Source organism: Chinchilla lanigera, unplaced genomic scaffold, assembly GCF_000276665.1.
Source record: "Chinchilla lanigera isolate Chin_1 unplaced genomic scaffold, ChiLan1.0 scaffold00035, whole genome shotgun sequence".
Lineage (NCBI taxonomy): Eukaryota > Metazoa > Chordata > Mammalia > Rodentia > Chinchillidae > Chinchilla > Chinchilla lanigera.
In genome coordinates, this window is record NW_004955436.1 from 211,850 (window position 1) to 236,867 (window position 25,018).

A 25,018-nucleotide genomic window follows, 5' to 3' on the forward strand; every position below is an offset into this window, starting at 1 on the left:
TCATGAAAATATAATTTTAAATAGCTAAATATTTCTCAGAAATTTTCATATTTTTGAAAATATAAAATACTGTAATTTTTGTTTAAATTTTCCACCCTCCTAAAAATGAGGATTATGAATTTTTAAAGACCTGAATTACTTTTATTTTGTGAATTTTTCTTCAAGGTTGTAGATTAAATAAGGAGTGTTAAAAGTTAGAACTGAAAATCAAAGTGAAAAGATTGTCTCATTAGCTCCAGTTTTTACTACAATTGGGTATTTCAATTTTATATATGCAAATTTGTTTTGAAACCCTAGGTCTTAATAATTTTAGTCTTTTTTCTTCTTCATAGAAATATGGGTGGCTGATTTGTTACCTTCTCAGGAAACACACTGCTTAGCTTTTATCTTGCATGCATTGGGAATATGTTAAATCAGAAGTCTTGAGGGATTCCACTCCTAATTTTAATTGGAAAGCATATTCTAGATTGTATTGTTCTTAAATTATAAATAATGATGATTTTACTATTCATAAAATTAATATAAGTAACTTTTTATTCTAAAAAGCCTTACTAAATAGTGAGATAAACTAGGAATAGAATCTTGAAGTTTTTTATTTCTGCATTTCTACTTAGGTACTTACAGCACACATATTTATGACATTTATATATAAATTTCTATTAATTGCAAATTAAATGTATTCATATAAAATTTCACAGTGTATAAAATTTATGTACAATATAGAGTTGAAACATGTTTGGAGACATCTCTGCAGAGTTATGTTTCAGGTATACTGGGTATTTTAGATCATCACTGTATTAATCACAGTGAAGTGATGTAAGGATAGACACAGGTCACATCAGCTTCAGACTTCAGTGAAACGGTTCCCCTTTGTGTCTGGTGAACGAATGGATCCTTCCCTGAGTACTCCAGGTTCAGCTGTGGGTGGAAGCAACGGTGTGTGAGCGTTCGCCAACCCGAAGCCTGGCAGCCCTTTGGTGCTGAGGATGGTCTTTTAGAAGCCTGCTGTTTTCAGCTTCATCACTGATATTTACATGTCAAGGTGTCACCACGATGAGCAGTGAGGGTGCATATAGGAGATCCAGTGTTGCAGTGTGGGCCAAGAGGAAGGGTTTTATGTCAGCCTTGGTGCTTTAACTGCACTGGCAGGTGTTCCCTGGGCTTCTTGCTCTTCTAACATTAATCCCTGTGGCTTGATTTGTTTTGCCTCAACATGCAAATCTCACAGTGTCTGTGGGTCAGGAGTCTGGGACAGGCTCCTTGGCCCTAAGTGTGTGGTCTCACCAGGCTGAAATCAAGGTCTGTTGATACTGAAATCTCACCTGAGGCTCTGAGTTTTCTTCTAATCTCACTGGTTTTATTGAGAGGCTTTTTTTCTCTCCAGCTGTTGGACTAAGACCCTCAGTTCCAAGAGGTCACCTGTCATTCCTGAGAGGTGGACCTCTTCAAAAAGTGGCAGTATGCTTGTTTAATGTCTTCGGCTCGAGTGTGTCTGCCAGTGCTTAAATCTTTCAGTTCTCTGTCTCTGACCTCTACACCTTCTTTCTAGTGCTCACCAACTTAGGTAAAGGCCACCCGGGTAACTGCCTTCTTTACTTCCCAAAAAAGTTTTTAAAATTTAAAAATTTTTTGATTTACACATAATGTTTGTACACATTTTTGAAGCACAGTGTGATATTTTGACTCCTAAACTCAAGATAACTGGCATATCTATCTCCTTAATTTTTTATTTCTTTATGAAGTAAAGTTCCTCTCTTTTATTTTGAGGTATATTATTTATTATTATTGTTACTTATATTCACTGTGGTCTGATTTTTAATAATATCCAGAATAAAGGAAGTACACTTATTAACTCCTTTTTATAGAGTCTGCTTTCAAAATGACCATTAAGTCATTGAGAAAAAGAAAAGTAAAAAGTAGTAAGGAGAACGTTTTACCTATTTTTGGCCTTTTTCTCTAGGCTCGAAGAGAATTACATTGTGTGTGAAGGCGTCTGCTTACCACGGTGCATCCTTTACGCACACTACCTGGATTTCTGCAGGAAGGAGAAACTGGAGCCAGCCTGTGCAGCCACCTTTGGGAAGGTGAGCAACACCTATCAGCCACCACCTTGTGGCTAGAGGCAGGTGAAGCAGATGGTCCAAATCTGAGCAAGTTCTTTGAAAAGAAAGCTGAAGTGTTTGCTCTGCAGGCACAAGTGAAAGCCCTTAAGTGCTGTTTGGAACTGCTGCTTGGTTGCTCCTTGAGGTTGATATTGAGCAGTGTAACCCTGACCGCTGGGAGCTCTGATGTGGGCTTACAGCAGGCTCGTTTCCCTTGAGCAGCGATACTTTAAAGAGGGTGGTATGGCTGTGTGGGGAAGCAAAAAATGGAGATGACTGATCATGCAGTTAGGGGTTCTCCATATTACTTCGATTGTCTGAGTCTATGAGTTTTTGTTACCTAAATAGTTTTCCTAAGTGTCTATTGTACTCCCAGTATGCTGACACCCCAAATTTGAAGACTTATGATGGGGTTGGTTACATTTCTCTCATTTAGAATCCTTCCTTTTGGGGCTGGGGATTTAGCTCAGCGGCAAAAGTGCCTGCCTCGCAAGCGCAAGGTCGTGAGTTCGGTTCCCGGTACCGGAAAAAAACCAAAAAAAAAAAAAAAAAAAAAATCCTTCCTTTCTACCCACACTCTATGGACTGACACTACTATATGTATATATGCTGATATTTTGAGTCTCAGGAACTAATATTCATATTTTCAGGAAGCCTTATTCTCTCAGATCCTTGTCATGGTTCGTTGTCTGAGAATCAAGGATTTGCTAGAGGATCTGTAGGAAGGTTGGAACTCAAATACTGTATTTCACATCAACAGAAATCCAAATTCTAACGTGTGCTTTCAGGGTTGGAGATGGGTATTTGATCACGGGTGAAACTGAGGATGGATGGGATCACGGTAAACAAACCCAAGTCTTCATTCTCCACACCTTGTCTCAGTAGTGATCTCAAGCAAAAGCACTGCGGGGAGCATCTGCTTGGTTGGCACAGGGAGGACAATGTGCCAGTCAGAACACCTCCCTGCCTCTGCTGATGCTTCTTACCCCCATGTATAAGATTCTGCATAGCAGTTTCCTGGAGTTCAACACTCTTTCTCAGATTAATTGGTTATGAGTGGCTTTCATTAGTAAAACTAAAGTAATTTAGTAATTGTCTTTTTTTTTTTAGACAATTCGCCAGAAATTCCCTCTCTTAACAACGAGACGACTTGGAACAAGGGGCCATTCAAAGTAAGACATGTGGATGAAAAGCAGATTCCCTCTTTGTCCTGAGGCTATAAAATAAATATTGTCTTATCAGTGAGCAGAGCCAGGTATTTTCTTCATAATAAAGCAGACTTCTACTAACTGTAAGAACTAAAAAAAGGCTATTTCAGAATAACATTTAGAAAGAAAAATTTACAAAGAAACATCATATTACTGTATCTGCTAACATAAGTGAGTCGTTTTCATACTCCTGAAGCTGCTTCTGAAGACAAGAGTGTCATCAAAGTGGATAAGAAGACATGCCGTGACCAGGGCAGGGCCGCACCAGGGGCAGAGGGCGTGGGAGACAGAAGGGGCTCCGCACACTTCGCCTTCTGCTGCTAGCTTTTGCTTCAGATAACGTTGTCTTAATTTCTTCCTTTTCCCCCAAGACAGATGATCCGCATGAACGACACCTTTGCTCTTCTCTTAATGTAAATACGAACATAAAATAAGCTGTCACATGTTCCTGTTTGGTATCTTCTGCATTTCTTCTTGTTGCTAGTCTTCTCTTTGCTATTTCTTGAGAGGGAAGCTACCAGTCCTGTCCCTCTGCCACTTACCACGTCTTCCCGTCCTGCTCTGCTCCTTTCCACCATGTGGCTGCTGCTGCTGCTGCTGTGCTAATACGCTCTTCAGATGATGCACACAGAAACGCTGGTCTCTGCCGGTACCAGTGCAGCTGTCCAGCTGTCCTTCCCCGGTGGCTTTTCTAGTTTCTCCACCGCCTCCTGCTCTAATGCTCAGCCCAGTGCTGACCAGCAGAAGCACAGTGCAGCCTCATATCCAGTTCAAAGTGTCTGCTAGGCACAGACTTAAAAAGTAAAAAGGAATAGGTGAAGTTAATTTAATAAAGTTTTGTGTCTAAAACATTACCATCTCACTGTCTACCAGTATACAGTTGTGAAGGGGATATTTGACATTTTCTCCTTCAGGCGAGCGTTTGAAGCCCTGTGCATTGCACAGCATTTCGCATGCTCAGTGCTCATACGGATCTAGGCATATTTAGAGGCTGCCTTCTGTTAGTCCCTTGCCAACATACTGGTCCTGTGTTTGGTTTCTCTTCAGTTTGTCTCCTATTCCAGGTCATAGGCAGGCCTGACTCTGTGTTCTGGCCCATTCGGGACAATTTTTCTAAATCAACTTTCTTTTTTTTTTTTTGGTTTTTCTCCGGTACCGGGAACCGAACTCACGACCTTGTGCTTGCCAGGCAGGCACTTTTGCCGCTGAGTTAAATCCCCAGCCCCCTAAATCAACTTTCTAAAGTTCATGTTTGATAGTTTTCTCCCATGCTCAGAAACTCACTGGCCCATAATTTCTACGATTGAGGGTAAGTTTTTCTGCCTTCTCACCTCCACTGTGATTCCATTCTGACCCATTTTCCTGTCTCACCATTTTCTTTTCACTAGTGTGCATGTAGTCCATAGTCTCTTGGGTTACTACCTGGTACACTTTGCTTCACCCCGCCTGTCATTTATTCCTGTTCAGCCCCGCATCCCGACCCACAGAAAGCCCACGCTGAAATCTTACCATTTAGAAGTGTCTGGTGAATGTTTTCTTTTGCATATTTGTTGGTCTGTTGGTTTGCTCTTGGCTGCCTGTGCCCTCAGAGCCATCTATTGGTGCCCACCTCAGAGTGGCATTGTCTCATCCCCTAAGCAGATAGTAATCATTTTGAGGATAGAGATTTTGTCTCCTTCATTTTTATGGCCTTTCTGCTGCCTGTACATAATAGATTATCAGTTAATATTTATTTAACTGATTTCAACTAATGTTAACAGTATTGTGGCCTGAGAATGAGATATAAAGCAGATTGAAACAGATAAAATTGATCTCTTTTAAAACAAGTCAGTGTTATTTCAAAATTGACTCAGTGTAGCTTTATGATTTCTGCTAAATTTGATTCCTACTGAATTGTATAAGTAGAGAGAGATCAGGCAGTGTTTGAAGTCGAAAGATGGGGAAACAGGCAAAGCCATGCAATGAAATCATGTCTCCACAAGATCCAAGAGGGGGCTTGCGGGCTGCAGAGAAAGTCAGTTAATCCTAAAAGGAGCCTTGAGGATTAGGGATGAATCATTAACCCTGTCCATTGTGACACTGGTCAGGCTTTAGTGCTCAGGTTGATAGAGCAACATTTGGTGACTCCTGGCAATTTATTTGGATATTTGAGAGCCGTAGGTGTGACTAAGGTCAAAGCATTAACAATTGTTTTACCTGCCTTACTGATGGAAGGCTGTTTGCTTTTTATGAAATGCTTACTACATTTTTGGTATTTTTATAAAATAAATTTCCTTATCTGAACTGTCTTTTGATAGAGCAAGATGTAGAATTTATGTGTCTTGTAAACAGTAACATTTTGATGTCATTATTCTCAGCTGGGTAATTTTTCTGACTTTATTTCCAAGAGATAGGCTGAGGCTTTATTTTGGAAGATGGTACATTAAAAGGCATCGTAGTCTAGTGGTTAGGAGGATAGGACTTAAAATGGGGCAAATTCAAGTGTGAATCTCCTACTCCTGCAGATAGCTGTGTGATGCTGCTTTTCATCAGTAAAGTGACATACAATGTCTCCTATGACTGTTGTGAGAACTAGATGAGAAAAGTATAAGAATGAATGGAAGAACAAATATGTTTTCTACTTCACTATCCTTAATAATGAAATTAGTTACTTAATATATAAAAAAGCTGGTAATGCAATCAAAAGTTAGTTTATTGAATGCTGCACAGGTATACACATGCACACTCATTGTCTTCAATCTTTCCAATGAGAACATAAGACTGGAATTACTGAGGAAACTGAGGTTTGAAGAGTATTGACTTGCCCCTGGCCGGAAAAGATACTACCCAGTCACAGCGCTGACATTTATGTGAAGGTTCATCTGACTCTAAAACTTATGCTTGTTTATCTAGGAAAAGTAAGAAAGGCTGCCTCTTTCTGATACCAGTCATATCAGCAAAACTGTTGGGTGAAATTTGTGATGCCTGAAGTATAGGTTTTATTAAGTTTTCTTAGTGACCTAATGTTCTTAAATTTTACTACGTTAGCTTATTCTTCACAAAGCGAGCAACACATCATTAAGCCTCAATCGTTAATGTTATGTAGAGATATTTATGTAGAGGTACATTTTGCAACACCAATGCAATTTTACTTTTTGCTTTTCAATTTTTATCTAAGAATTATTTTATAATTTACAGCCACCATACAATAGCTGTTTAATATATCATACATTTATATTCTATGAAAAATATTTTTATGTCTGTAGAATAAAAACAACTGAATGAAGGAGAATTATAGATAAAGTAAACATATCTTGGAGAATCAGGAAATCGTAATTTCTCCCCATTTTGCAAAACTTATTTTGTTGTTGTAGTAACATTTAATTTAACAATGCTAAGGAAACTATTACTAAATATTTTAAAAATTCTTTTAAAACATAAATTTGCTATTCCATTATTCTGAATTTGTTAGATGGCATATTAAATATATTAATATTATGTAACTGTACCGGTGAGGAAGGAAAACAAATTTTCAAGTTTTGCCAGCTTTTCATAGAATAGAGCATGTCAAATCACTTCATCAGGATTGTCACACAGGATTGGCACTTTGTATTGTGATTAGTTTAAAAGGCTTTTCTGTATTCAGGGACTGGGGAGCCTCACTGTTTCTGACTTCAGGTGTCTTAGGGCTCGTGGAGCAAGGTCATTCTCCAAATTCATGTCTATGTATGAAATCCCAAATTTAGAAAACACTGATCTGTGTAACAGAGGGCTTGTTTGTAGAGTCTACAGACAACTGAATTTGTGTTCAGCTCAAAACCCTGTCTCTCTGGTTCTGAAATAACTGCACCTCATGGTGACTGTCCCCACAACTCTCATCTTGCAGCAGCCACCACTTATTAACAGTGAGAGTTTTTTTAAAAGTTCAATTAAATAAAACAAGCTGAAAATTTATTCAATCAAAAGGAAGAGATAAAATATTTAAAACAAGTGATCCATGAAAGATTTTAAAAACCCTGCGTATGTAATCACTGTATGTAATCACTGATGATTACACTGTATGTGATCACTAATGTCCACACATTATCCCCTGTTAAGATTAGATGCAGTTCGAGATGGGATGGTTTTATCCCTGGGTGTAAGTTTGATGTTTTGCATAGGAAACTACTGCTGCCAACGTTTGTGGGCAAAGCCTCCAGAGGTTAACAGATGTAACCAGGAAGCCTCACTCCAGAGCACACCCACTTCATTTTCAGGTTTCTTTCTTTTTTTCAATTGCTAATTCTTATTGGTACACATTTGCAGCACGTGATGATCACATTCCACGTGGGCGGTTCATACGTGCACATCACACAATTAGTTCCTTGTTTCTTCCTTTTTTCCCCTTGATTGCCATCAATGCCAACAGTGTACACCTGGTTTTATTCTCTGTAATATCTTAAATTGTGGTTTTCAATAAAAATGAAACAACGTTTTATAGGTACAGTACAGTCATAGAGTGATTCTTGAATATTTTATGATAGTAAATATATCACATCAGGAATAATCAATTCATGTTTGTATTAATTTGGTTAATAAAACATAGTTCTAAAAATTTTTTGAGATGCAAAGAACTTTCAGATAGGGGAAAAGTCCTTTTCACTGTTAATACCAGTTATGTAGTAAGACTTTCAGGAGACCCTCAGGGGAAGCTGGGCGCTGGGCACAGAGGCCTGCGAAGAGCCTGGGTCTTCCCCGCGCTCACACCAGCTTGGGAAAAAGTCGGAAGGAACATAGTTGAGGCCACAGATGGATTTTACACGTAGGAGACTGTTCGATTTGGGTACATTTTAATTTTCTGTAGACTTGGAGCAGCCAAGTCTTGGTTTTTGGACACGGTGGACAAAGACTGTCACCTTATTTATTAGTGGTGATTTAGTGGGTTAATAAAACTGATATGGCAGCTGCGCTTATCGCAGCAAGTTATTGCAATTCTGACCAGCTTAATCCCATCATTTCCTTATCAGTTATCATTTCTGCAGTGTAAACTAACCTCAGGGCTCTTTGCTCAGGGGAACATATGCTTCAGAAATTCTATATGAGGGCTGAACTGGGAAAGAAGAAACATAAGTGCAGGTATAAATTGATCAGCAAATGAACAAAGTATTAGCACAATGTAAATATTTTTGTTGTATAAAAACTGTAATAATTGTATTTGTCCTATTAAAATCTCTAATATTTTATAACATGTTCACTTTTACATGTGGACACAAGAATTAATGGAATTATTCTTATGTATTCATAAGTTATAAATAAGGTCCATCGCTTGATCTGAGACAGAGCTGGAGAGAGTTGAGGGAAATGAATGAGCCCAATTTTGTCAGATAACTAGAAAGGCCGTTTTCCTGAGAGAAACGTTTTCCTGAAGAACTTCGCTAATAATACTCAGGATTTTTGAAGATTTGTCATATACCTTCTATAATAAAAATGGATAATAATCATCTAGTGAGAAAGAACTTTGAAGTGTGTGGGAATCTTTATTTCTATATCAGGTGTCAGGTAGTGGGATATTAAAGCAGACGGTTGTCTCACGCGGAGGCAAACTTCACTTTTCATTTAACAAGCACTAGTATATGTTCTTGTTATGTCAGAATATTCCTGGAAAATAATTCTTAGCAGGAGTTATTTTAGGGAAATCAATTAACAGCAAAATAGTGCTATATAATGTTGCAAGGGAGATGAAAACCCATGTATACTCTGCATGAACTTACTCTTCCCAGTTTTATGAGGTTTATCTTTAGTGGCTGGGAAGACAGAGCAGGTCATTTATTATCTTTTCTTCTCTGTTCTGAAAGACACTAAATCATCTCTCTGGTGATAACATGTACCTAGCTGGACTAAAAGAAAGATTAAGGGCTAAGATTATTTTATTGACTAGAGAAGAAAGTAGGTATAAAACGTGCTAAAACACTAAAATGGTCATTGCAAAATACTGAGATTTGTACTTTTGGCAATCGTCTTTTTAACCTAATGTGTTGATTTAATGCCTTTTTAGACATTATTTATGTATATGACATCTGCTGAACCCCAATATTTTACTGGTAACATGGAAATGCAGTGTCAGGTGGTATTTATGGAAAATTACTGGCTTTAAGAAGCTTTGTTTTGTTAGTTTCTAAATTCTTAGAAAAACACATTGATTCATCTAGTAAATGTTTGAGGGATTTTCTTTACCGTAATTTCCAGTGGGGACTACAGTAAAGGGAAAGATAAAGTTTTCTTCCTCCAAATCTTACACTTCAGTAGGGAAAGTAAGCTGTGTACACACCACTAATCAGCCCAGGGGTACGGTTCCCTGAGAAAGGTGGTCAAGAGAGTGTCAGGGGGCAGAAGACGGGGGAACCCTTCATGCACTGCAGTTGGCCCCAAGGTACAGAGAGGAAACACAGACACGGGAAGAAGGGCAGTGCCAGTGAAGGTTTAGCAAAACAGTGGCACCAAGGAGGAAAGCATAAGCTGTTTGTGGGTATCAAGCAATCCTGGCGGTGATAGATAAATTTATACAGGGTATAAATGAGGTAGGCCTAAAGGACTGGGGAGATTTCCTTATATCACATTAGATAAAAGAGAGTCTTTGATCCTTACCAAATTCAAAATTATGCTGATAAGTATATGATATGATAATATACTCTTAATGAAACATTTTTTTGTAGTTGCCTTGGTCACATATTGCTATTTTTAACTATCTTATGTTATTCATTCAGTTATTCAACAAATGTTACTGACTTCTTGTGTATGGAGCTTACACTGTAGAGGGAGGCTCTGTTTATATATGGTATGTCAGATATGAGCCACACAGACAAATGGTGTAGGTTTAGCAATTTGTGTCAGTTACCCACGCTTACCGTGTATGACCATGAGGAACTAGAAGAGAGTGTGTGCGCCAGTAAAACACGTTCAAACTGTACTTTCCTGAAGAGCTTCCAGGCGGGAATAATCTTGAGTTACAGAAGTGAACAGTGTATTTTCTGTTCCTTGTACTAGGAAGCAATATGGTCTGTTGAAAAAGTTTTGTGAAGCTGTGGGTTTGAATTTTGCCTTTAATCTCATGGCTTTTTAAACATCTTTTTGAATAAATAACTTAAGTTTTGAACCATTATTTTGAAAGTGAACTAATAGTCTACTTGCAGGCTGTAAATATATATACAATCCTTTGTGTGTAATGGTTGTTTGATAAATGGAAATTGTTTCTATTATCATCTACTGTTACTGCTTCCATTTCAGCATATTAGCTCTGTTTTTTTTAAATAAGAGCTAGGGAACCTTATTATTTCTTCTTTTTAAAAATTAAGTTTATTGGTACATTATATACATATATAAATAATGATCATATTCATCATAGGGAATTTGTACTCATACCTGATGTATTTGGATTCCCCTTTTTTCCAACCTTCCCTCATCCCTTCAACTCCTCTTCCCCTCCTTATTTACAGGGCTTTGTTTCCATTTTATCCTGTCTTTGTTTTTTCTTTGTTCCTTCCTTCCTCCCCCCTTCCCCCACCCTAGTTTCCCTTTCCTTTTGAACAGTTTCTTCCCATTTTACAATATCTATTGTACATTTTGGTCCTTATTTATTCTTTCAGTTTTTCTCACTAGGGAGACAATACAGTGCTCACATGTGTGAGTCTGGGTTATTTCACTTAAAGAGTATGGTCTTAAGTTGCATCCATTTACCTAGAAATTCCTCAGATTTATCCTTCTTTATGGCAGAATAGTACTCCATTGTATAGAAAAAACACATCTTTTTTTATCCCTTCCTCAGTTGATGGGCATTTGGGTTGTTTCCTAAATTTAGCTATTACAAATTGTGCTGCTGTAAACATGGGTGCACATATATAGCTGTGGTATGATGTTTTTAATTCTTCTGAGAAAATACCCAGAAGGGGAATAGCTGGGTTGAATGGGACCTCCAATCCTACTTTTTTGAGGAATCTCCACACTGATTTCCACAGTGTTTGCACTAGTCTACACTCCCACCAACAGTGGAGAAGGGTTCCTTTTTCTCCACAGACTCTCCAGCATTTTTATGGGTTGATTCCTTGATAATAGCCATTTGTTCTGGAGTGAGAAGGAATACTAGTGTTGTTTTAATTTGCATCTCTTTAATGACAAGTAATGTTGAACATTTTCATACATTTATTTGTTATTCATATTTCTTCATCTGAGAAGTGTCTGTTCATCTCAGATGCCCATTTTTGTATTGGGTCCTTGAATTTGGGGGTCTGATTTTTTTCAGTTCTTTATATGTTCTAGATATAAGTCCTTTGTCTGAAGAACAGGCTACAATTTTTTCCCACTCTATGGGTTGTCTTTTCACTCTGTTGAATTCTTTGTTATACAAAAGCTTTTTAATAAGATGAGATCCCAGTTATTGATTCTCTGTGTTGTTTCCTGTGTGATCTGGGTTTTGTTCATGGTCTTTGCCTACACCTATGTCTTCAAGAGTTCTGCTTATTCTTTCTCCCAGCAGATTTAGGGCTTCGGTTTTACTATTTAGATCTTTGATCCATTTCAATTTTAGTTTGGTGCATGATGATAGACATGGGTCTGGTTTTAGTCTTTGGCATGTGGAAAGGCATTTTTACGGCACCACGTATTAAAGAGGCTGTCTTTCTTCCAGCAGCATATTACCTCTGATTGCAGCTCTTTCTCCGTGTTTCTCTGCTTCACAAGTCTGTCCACTGCTGTTGGACAGAGACTCTTCTCTTTCTTTACATTCTCACTGCCCAGCTACAGTGAGCACTGAATGTGTTGAAGGCAGGAGACTGTCCCCCTCCAGTGGCTCTTTGTTCCTGTTTCCTTGGTTCCCTCTCAGGCAGCATGGATAGGACAGGCTCAGATTCCCCAGCCTGAGCAGTAGGAGGCATTGCTATAGGAAGAACGTGGTGCTTCCCAGCTGGGGGTCAAATGTAGCCGACCAGGTCCCTTTCCTGCGGCCCGGCTCACAATGCCACTTGCATTTGAACTACAAATAAAATACTTGCACTCCTTTAAAAGGACTGTTTTTGGTAAATATAAAATCTTGGCTCTGAATGCAAATAGAAGGATTAAATACTTCTGTTTATAAAGAGTTCTGCCCTAATGTTCAGAAAGGGGAGCTGGGAAGATAGCACAGTTATTTTATAAAACTATGGAGCAAATAAATTGTGTAATGAAAAGTTCTTTCTTTAAAAGTCAAAAGTAAGAAAAAAGAAAACACATACTAGTCAATATTTATTGGGCCCTGGAGGGTGTTACAAACTTTAAAGATGTGATAGTCATGTTGTTTTAAGAACTGCCTCTGTGCTGGTGGTTGTGGTAACTGCTCCACAGCACGGGGTCTGTGGCTCGGCTCGGGTGAGCCTTCAAAGCAGAAGGTTCCTGACTGACGTCCAGGCCTGTTTTGTCCACTGCTGTGCTGACAAATGGCACAGGAGCCAGCCAGGGTGCATTCTGTGTTTATTGAACTCATGGTCACCCTTTTGACTTAGAGTTTTTATCCACTTCTTGTAAAGGTAACACCATTTCTTCTCAGTTTGCATAGCAAACCACTTACCATGATGTTATTTGCACACAGGAAAATGAATTAGAAACAAAAGATAGAATATATAATAAAAGAAATTTACCAGATTAAAAGCAATGTTTAACATATATTGCTGTAACAAGTGGCTAAACTGTAGCTCTTTAAACTTTAAAATATATAGAAAAAGAGCATGCTTTGCAAAAGAACAGGAAATTGCAACATCTTCTCATTGTAATGCAGCCTCTTGCTCTCAGGCGTCACTTGGGTCATCTCCTCTGTGTAGGCATTTCCTTTGGTTTCTCAGTTCTAAAATCTAACAAAAGATGAGACACTGCAAATTCTGATGCTCATTAATTCTAACCCTACTGCTATACTTGTCTGACTATCATTTAAACCTGCTACTTAGTGTTTAAGTGTGTCCCTTGTCTTCTGCTAACATGGCCCTTTTTTGTAAGGTCTTTATGACTTAAGTTTCCTTCTTTGAAACTTAAGTTTCAAATTAGAGACACAAATCAATTCAGTATTTAGAATTTCCATAAGTTTCATATTTTACTCTTTTCTCTCTGTTTTAATACACTTTGGAAGTTCTTTTCCTTCATAAACATGGGACCTTTTTTCTGTTTTTTAAAAACAAGGCAGTTATGACATAGTTTACAGATTATTATCCTTCTGCAAAAATTAAGAACTTGGAATCTTCTTTCAGTACGCCACAAATATAAACGTGTTCATTTACCATGATCACTCCACATTGTCATTTCTCAAATACGACAACTCTTTCTGAAAATATTTCTTATTATAATGTGTGTATTTAGAAAAATTCTTCTCTAACTCAAACACCTCTGAGTCCACGGAGGTGACTTTGGAACCTGACAAGTGAGACTTTGTCTCTGACCCTTGCTTTTGCATCCTGTGCCTAGCCCTTCCACCTGGGACAAGGAGTCCACGGCCCGCCTGAATGCGGCCACCAAAGACCACAGCGCCCTCACGGCCCTGGGCCCTGTAGACCCCCAAACAGCCCAGCCCTGTTCTGTTGGCCTCTGTGGGGTGGTCCCCAGTTGGCCCTCAGAGGCCGCACTGTCCCACTGGTGGGCACAGTAGACTGGGAATGTCCTACAGACAACTGCTTTGGGGCAGCTTGGATGGATGTGCAGTCCCCTCACAGTGAGCAAAGGGTGGAGGGCTGAGTGTCAGGGAGGGCTGGTGTTCACTCACCACCACACTCCCATGGGACCCAGAGTCTGAGCATTCGGAATTCACATCTGTCGAGCATATTCTGATGGAGGCAAACTGTCAACATCAGAGGACGAGACTACCTTACCTAGCACTTCGTTGACTTTATACTTTCTAAATGTTTAGATGTTTGGTTGTAGACACCCATTTTGAAAATGTTTAGAGGTGGAAGCTCTTGGCCAATTCCTGTTTTATTTTTGAGGTCAGAAAAGGAGTCTTGAGACTCAGATCCCTCACTGCCTCATCACCCTGAATTTAGAGGGTGATGCCAAGAATGACATTTTTGAGCAGTGAGCCCGGAGCCCACTGGGAATCTGCTTGTTCTCTCTTATTTCATTTCTGTTCTGATTTTGGATGAAGGTCGATTGAAAGAATCAGCAAAGAAGGAGGTGGTGGGTCTTCATGGCGAGATCACCCATGGGCTGCAGTTCTCTTTGTGTTTACCTTAGTTACACCTGACTCTGTTTCTCCTTCAAAAACTCCTTCATTAACACAGAGCTGGTTCCTGTCCTTGCCCTAGGTATCATTACTATGGGATTGGCATCAAAGAAAGCAGTGCATATTACCACTCCGTTTACTCTGGAAAGGGCCTCACAAGGTAGAGTCACACCACATTCAAGCCAACTTCTCTGCATCTCTTCAAATACGCATGGTATCTACTGCATGAAATGGCTTTTTCATTTTGCTTATTAAAATGTCTTATTTAATGTACAGCCTTAATGTCAACTTTGTGTTGACATTTACAGTTGCACAGCCTAGTAGAAGTAGCAGGTAAATTGTATAATTTATAATAATGAGAAATCAATGGTGAACTAAGTATACCAGAGAGATGACTAGGAGAAACTGAAGAAACAAAGTTTCCTCTAGAGTGGTATGTGCTCCTAAGGCTGAGGCAATTTTCAGGATGGGTTCCGTAAAATAGAGGCAAGAGAAATGTATTTTTCTAGGAGACAGAGTTTTAAAGATTTATGTTTGACTAGTGTGTTGCCAAGAGGAAGAGTTTATTATAATAATAGTTACACACATACTCTGAATGTAATCTTCCCTCAGTGAATGAGGCTACTGCCCTGTTTGGGTCCCTGTGACAGGAAAAACATAAGTAAATATAAAGAACACATAGCTCCGTGCTGTCTTTAACCATCAGGAGGAAGTTACTAATCAGCAAGATGAAAACCAATGGAATCAATGATCCATACCCTTATTTTAAAAATGTTGAAACTCTGGATAATTATAACTGCATCTAGGATTGCCTAGTGGTGTGATTTACCAAGAATTAATCTTAGTTATTAAAAGAATAAATTACTTTAAAAAGTAAACTATCTTGTGGAAAAAGAAACTTTAATGTAATACTAAAATAAGTCCAAATCTACAGGGAACATAGGTGCACCTTACTAACCACTACCCACTATAAAATGGAAGTGCAGGCTGGAACATACAAGTGTTTAATATCCTGTGTTCTTTGCTTGCTGTAACTCTTGCCTTTTTCTCTAAGTGGTTTTCATTTCACCTTCTCCTGTAACACTTTTTCTTTAGAAAGCTGAAAAAGTTTCTTAGCTTCTTAAAAAAATTAATTATGGTACGAAGTTACTATGTTTTTAAGTCTTCATTTCCTTGAATGAAATAACTGTGACTTCTCTTTTGAACTAACAGAAAGTATACTAATTTTTAAGGTTTTCTGGAAGCAAGCTGAAGAACGAGGTAAGCATTATTTTTTTCTCTATTTTACATCTCCTATAATTTGTCTTATATATTGAACAATATGTGTTAATCAGCCCTGTTGACAAACATAGACATAAATGTTGTTTTTTTAGGGTTCAGTTAAGTGACTGAAGACTTCAAATACAGATAAATTAGGTTCAAGGCCACTGATGAATCTTTACATGGACCTACTGAACAATTTCCAGTTATGACGAGTTTTCCAGAAAACTCATCCAGAAATGATGAGTTTTCAGCTATCCTTACCTAATATCAGACATTGAAGGAGAATGAAGAAAAAAAAGACTACTGTTGATTTAAGACGTTTCCACTGAAGTAGAAACAAAAAGCCTAAGTTACGCATATAGAAAAATTAGTTTTTGGGATATACCTTTGGACAAAGCATTAACAGATATCAAGAAGCCCCAGTGCTCTGTCATACTATGGTTTGGTTTACTATTTCGTTTTTTTTTTTCTTTCTCTCCCCTCCTCCCTCTTCTTCCTCTCTCCCTGGGCTTTCTCTTCATGCCCTGTTTAAGGAACAAATCAGCAAACTGACTTATCTAAACGAGTTAGACTACCATTAAGGACTATATGGCTAATTAGGCACACGATAAGGCTTTCATTATCCTCAACTTACCTAGTCATTAAAGGAGGTTCCAGAGAGCACAGGGCACAGGGCAGTGCGTTGCATGGTAAATCTAGACCTGATTTATAAATACATAATATATATATAATATATATTTGCATTTTCTAATGGTAAAGTGTACTCCATTAGTTTGATGAAGTGATGCAAAATGTTATCTTAAAGAAATAATAAAAGTTCCCAAGCCCCTGAAATAATCAATTTTCCAGTACTCTTAGTAGTTAATGGCTAATTACATAAATAAACTCCTTCAGATTGCTTCTTTTATCAATGGAATAATAGCTTTCTATTAGATAAACAATTGTGAAACTGCAAAAATATTGACTTAGAAATACACTCTGGTTCGCTGAGTGTTAGGTCAGTAGGGATGGTAAGTGATGGCTCAGGTGTTCTCCTCCTGGGGGTGGGTGGAAGCCCTCATGAGCAATCAGCCTGCGTGGGCCAGGGACAGCAAGCCTCCACAGAACAAAAGACAGTGCTTCCAAGTCTGCTTGCTCCTCTTAGAAGAGTATACTACAAATGTGGTAGGAGATTTAGTTATTAAAGTGAAAATATTCCAGGTAGGTACACAAACTGTGCTTCCTACAGATATGGAAAGCAATAATAATGCATTTTTATGATGATTATAGAACTTAACACAATTTAAGGATTTCCTAACACCTCAGAATTTAATACATCTTTAAAGTGATAATAAAATACTTGCATAATAAAGTTGAAGTTAGAAAGATTATTTGTTTTTAAAGTGACTAACCATGACTGTTTGCTTAGGACAGGAGACAGTGCAGACCTATTTATATATGTAGAGTATATTCACATTATTTGAGCATTAATAACCATGAGGTAAGGAGAACAGGTGCTGTTGCTGTGTTTTACAGCTTAGACAAAGAGTAAAATAAATCAGAATAAAGTTCTATTTTAAAAAAAATCTCCAGTCAAGATATTAACTAACATACACATGGTATTAAGGGTATGAGGAGGGGCAGCAAAGTAGTGAATGGATACATTTAGTGCTGGGCTATAGAAGTAGTGCAGTGTAGCAGGAAACATCTTGAACATGTAGTCGTAAGAAATTACTAAGGTTATCATAGGGTAAACTGAGTTTAGGGGGCTAAGGATATTTTCTTTTTTATTTTTTCCAGTACCAGGAATCGAACTCATGATCTTGTGCTTGCCAGGCAGGTGCTGTGCCGCTGAGCTAAATCCCCAGCCCTCGCTAAGGACATTTTCCATGGGGAATGATATTTAAGTAAAGACCCAGTGTAAGTGGGGTGTGGAAGAGTAGAGCAGAAGAGAATGAAGGGTCTGGACAGACAGGACAGCACAAGTCAGGGTTTCTCTGCTTCAGTGAGGTAGACATTTTGTTCCAGATGATTCTGTCCGTGGAAATGTCCTGGGGACTGTTGGATGTATAGTGGCATCTCTGACCTGGACACTGTAGATTGCTGTAGTAACCCCTCCCCTAACTGTGTGACAAACAGAAATGTCTGTAACATTGCCAAATGCCATCCACACCTATATGTGTGAGCTAAACAAAAAGAGTAACATCATGTTATAAAGATGAACAAATAAATAAATAAAAGAAATTCAAGATAGCTCCAGTATAGAATGAGATGGAGAATTCATACATCTATATAATATATAGGGTTGTGTTATGCACAATTTTTAAGTTAAGAATTCTGAGAAGGAAAACTACTGAAGGGGAAAGGTGTCGTCAGACTTGTGCTTTATTAAAAAAATTTCCATCTGGCTATGATATGTAAAATCACTTGTAAGAGCGCCTTAAAGGAAGCCAGCAGATTCCTGGGAAGTTATATGGGCAGACTGGGAAAGAGAGGATCTGCAGTAGGATAGTAGCCCTAGGGAAGGAGACGAGTGACTGATTTTCATTAGGAAACTGGGAGGAGACACAGGCAGAACGAGTAGAAAGAATGTTTCAATATGGGCCTTGTCATATTTGATAGACTTGTGAAACTGTAAATTTGAGGTGGGCAGCTACAGATATGTAAAAGAAAAAGAGGATTTAGAAAGTCAGGTTGAGGGTAATTAAAGCCATGGTAATGGAAATGAAGGCTGAGGGGAAAAATAAATAAGGAAGAGGTTACTGGAAAAGATTTGGGAAAAGTAAGAGAAAGGAAGAGGGTCAGCACATGGGCCAGGGAGGGTTCAAAGAGCTGGAGCCGGGGGGAAACGCTCCTGGTAGAAAGCGTCAGATAATACTAAAGTCGTCAAGGTGGGACTGGAAGTGTTTGTGGCTCCATTAAGTGGAGAAAACGACTTCAAGGAAAGCTCTTCAGCGGTGATCTGGGTTTGATTGAAAGTGTCATCAAATGTGGGAGATTTAGATAAGCTGAGGGCAATAAGTTGGAAGATGATTTGGGTTTTAGTTTGGAAAAATGATTAGATTACTCCTGTAATGTTGGTGAAATAGGTCCAGCAAAGTAGACACCGAAGAGGTGAACAAGGGGAAGTTGAGCGCACAAGGTCACCAAGGAGGTGAGAGGGAAGAGCTTCCCAGTGCAGAGAGTGCCTCCTTGGCTTTTTTCCAGTAAAGAAGGCACATTCTTCCATGAAAGTTGGGGAGAAGAGAAGATAAATTCGCATGCCAGCAGATTTTCAGGTTGTGTGGCAGGACACGGAGGTAGCTGCTGTTTGGTGGTTTGGGATTTCTGTGTGTAGTGGCTTGGATCATCTGCTGTGAGTGAAAATCTGGGGGAGAAAGGAGTTTCAAAAGCTTGAAGAAAGTCCTGGGGCTTCCCAAGCTGGTTTTCCAGGCAGAAAGCAAGCTGCCCTAATACCCCAAGGCACCCATTGTATCAGGGCACTAACTCCCGGAGGGACCCTCGCCAAGCGCCTTCCTGGGCAGGACTCAAGACTGTATCTTCAGGTCCTTTCCGTGGGACTTAATTTTCCCAGAATCTTCCATTAGAATAGGTGGGGACAATCTCTGAGGAAGGCAGGAAATGTAAGAAATTACAAAATTTAAACGATGACAGCCAACAAGAAAGCAGAAATGCTCAAGAGCAGTCATAATAAGAGAAGTATACTACCTGTTTGAAAAAAATACAGATACAGATATAAAAAGAAAATTTGAAATGAAAGATATACCATATACCTCACTAGGTATGCTAAATATCATAAATATGCCTTTTTTTCTGAATGTTAGACATTTAATATACCAATAAAAAATTAATTTTTTGGGAATCATCACAATTTAGAAGAATATACAGAAAGTAACAGCTAAAAAATATAAACAAGAACAGTAAAAAGTAACATGTTTGTTTGATAGATGTCAAAATGTTACAATACTGCAATACTGACTCAACCATAGCGAGAACAGACCTGCGGCAGAAATGTTGGTGCCTGAAAGAAGACCCTAATGTTCAACAGGGTTTGGTGTATGATGAGGCATTATAACCAAAGAAGGAAGAAAGCATTTTCCAGTGAGCTGTCTTAGGACCCTTCTGATGGAGATGAAGCACCAAATAAACAAGTAAAATTCCTCAGAGCATAGTTTCATGAAAATGGACAACTGGGGAAACATTTTTATACCTTACATGTTACATAAATGTCATGGAAGGTATTCAATATAAAATTACTAGTTAAAAGGAAATATATGTATCTACCTCAGTTCAGCCTGGGGCAGTATACTTTTGAAGCATGAAAACAATGTAAGGGTTGGCTGTGGTGGCACACGCCTGAAATTCTAGCATTCAGTAGGCTGAAGCAGGAAGATTGCTGCAAGTTTGAGGCCAGTCTGGGCTACATAGTCAGTTTAAGGCCAGGATAAACTACATAGTAGGACCCTATCTCAAAAAAAAAAAAAAAAAAAAAAGTAAGAAATTCCAAAAGTAAAAGAAAAGTGCAGAAATTGGGAAATTCTTTATTTCTAATGTAATATGTAATATCTAATAAATAATTCTTTATTTCTAATGTAATATCTTGTAAATCAATTTTTGATTTCTTGATAGTAGCCATACTTTTTGGGATGAGATGGTATCTCAGTCAAAGGCTCAAAGAAAAAGTTTGGGGAAATTTCTTGAGTAAATATAACAATATCTTCACTACATGAAGAAATTCTGTAATTTATATGAAAATATATGAAGATCACAATAAATAATAAAAGAAATTAGATTTATCACTGAAATAAGGAAGAAAAGGCTAATACATGCATGAAAAAATAGATTGCCAAATAAAAAAGCAAACTTTTACATCATGAAATTATCAAATACATACTAAGAAATCAGTGTAAAGTTGGTGAAGATATGGTGAAGTAAACTCGCATCCTGCTTGTAAGGGTAGAATGAATGTTCTGGAAAACTTGGTAAATCAAGGGTTATTCTCTTTTTCCCATTATTTCTGCTTTTGTGTGTATCTCACATAAAGAAATATAGTTAGAAATTTCTCCCTCATTTACAAAATCTTTGTTTCCTTCTTTTCTCACTTTTTACTTTTCCCTTCCTCTTGCCTCTCCCTCATTCCCCTCCCCATTTGAACATTTTCTTCCTATTTCACAACACCTAATATACATTTTGGACCTTATTTACACTTTCAGTTTCTCACACCAGAGAAACAATGCAATATTTACTCAGGTGTACCTGATTTATTTCACTTAAGAGTAAGTATGATCTCAGGGTACATTCATTTAGCTAGAAATGTTTCAGCTTTATCCTTCTTTATGGCAGAGTAGTACTCCATTGTGTAAAAAAACCACAGCTTTATCCATTCACCTGTTGATGGGCATTTGGGTTGTTTCCAAGATTTGGCTGTTACAAACTGTGCCACTATAAATATGAGCTAGCCTGTATCACTGTGATATGATGCTTTTAATTCTTTCAGGAGATACCCAGAAGAGGGATAACTGGGTCATTGGGACCTCTAGTTTTAGTTTTTTGAGGACTATCCATACTGATTTTCACAGTGGTTGCACCAGTCTACACTCCCACCAACAATGGAGAAGGGTTCCTTTTCCCCACATCCCCTCCAGCATGTTATTGGTTGATTTCTTGATTTCTTGATAGTAGCCATACTTTTTGGGATGAGATGGTATCTCAGTATTGTTTAAATTTGCATCACTTGAGTGACCAGTGAAGTTGAACATTTTTTCATATATTTATTTGTCATTTGTACTTGTTCATCTGAGAAGTGTGTACTCATCTCAGATACCCATTTTTGCATTGGGTCTTTAAATTTGAGGGTTCTGATTGTGTTTAGTTCTTTATATATTCTAAGCGGTAGTCCTTTGTCTGAGCAGCATACGGAAAACATTTTTTCCCACGCTGTAGGTTGTTGCTTCACTCTGATGGTGGTCTCTCTTGCTGTGCGAAGACTTGTCACTATGATGGGGCCGCAGGTGTTGGTTGTTGTGACGGTCGCTGGGAGGTGTGGGCTTTGTGCACAAATCTTTGTCTGTACTCGTGCTTTCAATTCTACCTATTCTGTCTTCCAGCAGATTTGGTGTTTCTGTTCTAATATTTAGGTCTTTGATCCATTTTGATTTTAGGTTAGTGCATGGTGAAAGATATGGGTCCAATTTTAATCTTCAGCATATGCAAAACCAGTTTTTCCAGCACCATTTATTAAATGGGCTATGTTTTTTGCCCAGTAAATGTGCTTGGTACCATTGTCAAAGATAAGGTGGCTAAATATGTCTGGAGATGTTTCTGCACCATGTTCCATTGATCCTCAGGTCTCTTTTTTTGCCAGTACCATGCTGTTTTTATCACAGTAGCTGTATAGTATAATTTCAAGTCTGGGATTGTGATGCCCCCTGCCTTGCCTTTGTTGCCCAAAATTGCCTAGCAATGAGTGTTTGTAATACCATCTTTGTGAGTAAAATAAATTCTCAGTATAAATATTAATCTGGAAAATGCGAATTAAAATCATGAGTGAGTTTTCACAATTATCAGATTAGCAACAATTATAAAGTCTAAGAGGCATTGTTGTTGATTGCAAGTTAGAACAAAGGGACTGTCATAGCCCTGGAAAGGGCAGCATCCGGCGAAGCTGAAGGTGCACGTGCTTTATGGATGTGCTCCCGACGAAACCTTCACCAGTGAGAGGACAAGCACTGCACCTTTCACTCGGAAGTTGAAAGTAATCATTTAAACGCCCATTGTTTAGAGTCAGAAAAGAAGTGCGTGTAAGTAGAATGGAACTGTACTGCTTTAGAAATCAGGCAGCTATATAAGAATCAAATTAGAGTCATCCCACAAACCCAATATTGAATCATAAAAGCATTTTAAATATAGGATACGTATTGCATGGTGCCAGCTTAGTATTAGTACTTACAGTACTTAGTATTAGTATATATTCATTGAGGATGTTTTCATGCAAGGTACATCTTTAAACATTTGAATAGGAATGATCTAAGTGAATCCTGAAGATTAATTACTTCTTGTGTGGGAAGGCTGTCTCTACTTTGGAAATGTCTTAATCAGGATGCTAAGTATATAGATGTTTATTTATTCTGTATACCTGTTTTAAAGTTTTAACAGTTCAAATATAAAAGCAAACAAAAGCCGGCAGTAACAAAAACTAAATAACCAGAACAACCAACATGTAAAGGGATGGTAAGAGCAGTTGTCTTGTGATGGTACGAATTTTGATTGTCTTAAATTTTTTATTAAAAAATGCAGTGGTTTAAATTTCAGAAATGTAAAGAATGGCTTAGAGTTCCTTAATTTCTAGGAATAAAACAAACATCCTGATTCTGATAAATTTTCCCAATGAAAAAAGACTCTTATTTTCCTGTGAATTTTCCATATGGCCCAAATTGATTTTAACGAGCTAATGAAGCTGCTATTGTGAGTGATAGAATAAATCCCTTGGTTTCAAACATTCAGACCAGGAAAATGCCCCCATAGCTTGCGTTTTCTTTGTAACCTCACCCATTCGTGGCCAGGGAACACCCTGTCCCAAGATCAATGTCAAGTCCTCCCTCCTTGGGATACACTTTTCAAATATTTGTAGACTGTTATCATGCTCTACTTGGTCATCACTCAGCAGAGCCGTGCTGCCTGACTCCTTTAATCTTTCCTCCTAAATCAGACCCTCTTTCCATCTAATCATATTTGTCTCTTTCTGTAGGCTCTCTCTTATTTTCCCTTAGAAGCAAGGTTTGTAATAGTTTACCTAAGTATACCCAAGTCATGTTGAGAAAAAAAACCCGACCTCTGTAGCTGGCCTGCGATATGGCAGCTTTTAGTACAATTGTAATGGCAAGTATATTAGCAGAATTTTAATGGACATACTTTACTTTTGTTGAAGACAATCAGTTTTTCTATTCTTCCATACACAATCTGGACAGTACATTATTATTTTATTCAAGCAACTTACACTGTCTTTGTATGCCAGTTGTTAACATCCAAAGAAATTCAACATTTAAGACTTTTCCTTGGATCCTTCTTCTTCTTGTTTAGTTTTCCAACACAATGCTGGCTTTGATTATAGTAAACTGTTATTTAATACTTTAAAAAATCAAAATAATAGATATGTACTTTGCTCCTTAATATTTTTCCCTAACATACTAATATTTTTAGTACCCCCTTCACACACACACACACACACACACACACACACACACACACACTGAGTTCTGAGCTTTTAAAATGAGCATGAGATGAAAACTCAATGCCTGTTTCATGGCTTAAAAGTGAGCAGCGTTTGTGCACCAACACGGTCGTCTTCCGCTCTCGTTCTATCCAAGGTTGGTGACTCCGGAGTTGGCATTGCCCACCCCTGGTTTTCTCTGTAGGTTATCACTGTGACTATCCCCTTAAACAAGAATTGTTCGTTATTTCACCAGTTTGCCTCTCATTTTTCTGTGATATTCTGTTTTTAGTCAGTGTTGGGGTTGGTGATTTTTTTGCTGTTAACGAGCGGAGTCCCAGTTTCTTTGTATTGTTGTGTAGTGCAGTGGTGCCTCGGCTCACGAATTTAATTCTTTCTGTGATTCTGGTTGCAAACAGAATTGGAAGAGAACCAAATAAAATTCAAAGGTTAGGTTCAGTGTTTGCCTTATGGGGAAATTTGACTCGGTTCTTATCCAATTTAGCGTGTGACCAGAACTGTGTAAAGAATTAAGTTTGTGAACTGAGGCATCACTGTTTTATTGCCTGAAAACGGTATAATGCATTTATTTATTCAACTGTTGATAAAAATTTTTAATTTGAGAAACAATATTGCTTTTAGCAAGCTCCAGGCTTAACTTTAGTAGTTAAGGTCAAGTTGTTTTCCAAGCAGTTCATGAACTATGATCTTCCCAGCTGTGGGTGAGCATTCTTTTTGCATCACATTTCAGTACATAGCATTGAATGACATTTGATTTTTGGCCTGTGAGTATAAAATAATACCTGTAGTTTTCATTTGAAATTGTTTTTAATTACTGATCAGCCTGAAAATCTTTCTTGATTTTCATTGTCCAATTTTGTTCTGTGAAATGCTTGTTCAGATCACATAATTATTTCATTCAAAAATTTTGATTCTTAGTAGTTTTTAAAATATATTCTGGGTACTAATATTCTATAGGCAGAGTGTGGTAAATAATTTTTTCTGTTGTTTGCAGGGCTTAGCACTCTATATTGTCTTTTTTTTTTTTTTTTTTTTTTTTTTGGTTTTT

At 38.0% G+C, this 25,018-nt stretch overlaps 1 protein-coding gene across 1 annotated transcript in view; it reads left to right on the forward strand.

The window, feature by feature from the left end:
• Nucleotides 1-1,960: 1,960 nt before the first annotated feature.
• Rfx6 (regulatory factor X, 6) overlaps nucleotides 1,961-25,018 on the forward strand; it is a gene marked incomplete at its 5' end in the record, with an annotated part of 64,890 nt that continues 41,832 nt past the window's right edge. The window contains 4 exon segments of the mRNA XM_005389119.2: nucleotides 1,961-2,084; nucleotides 3,213-3,274; nucleotides 14,581-14,658; nucleotides 15,731-15,758. Coding sequence (XP_005389176.2) covers nucleotides 1,961-2,084; nucleotides 3,213-3,274; nucleotides 14,581-14,658; nucleotides 15,731-15,758 — 292 coding nt within the window.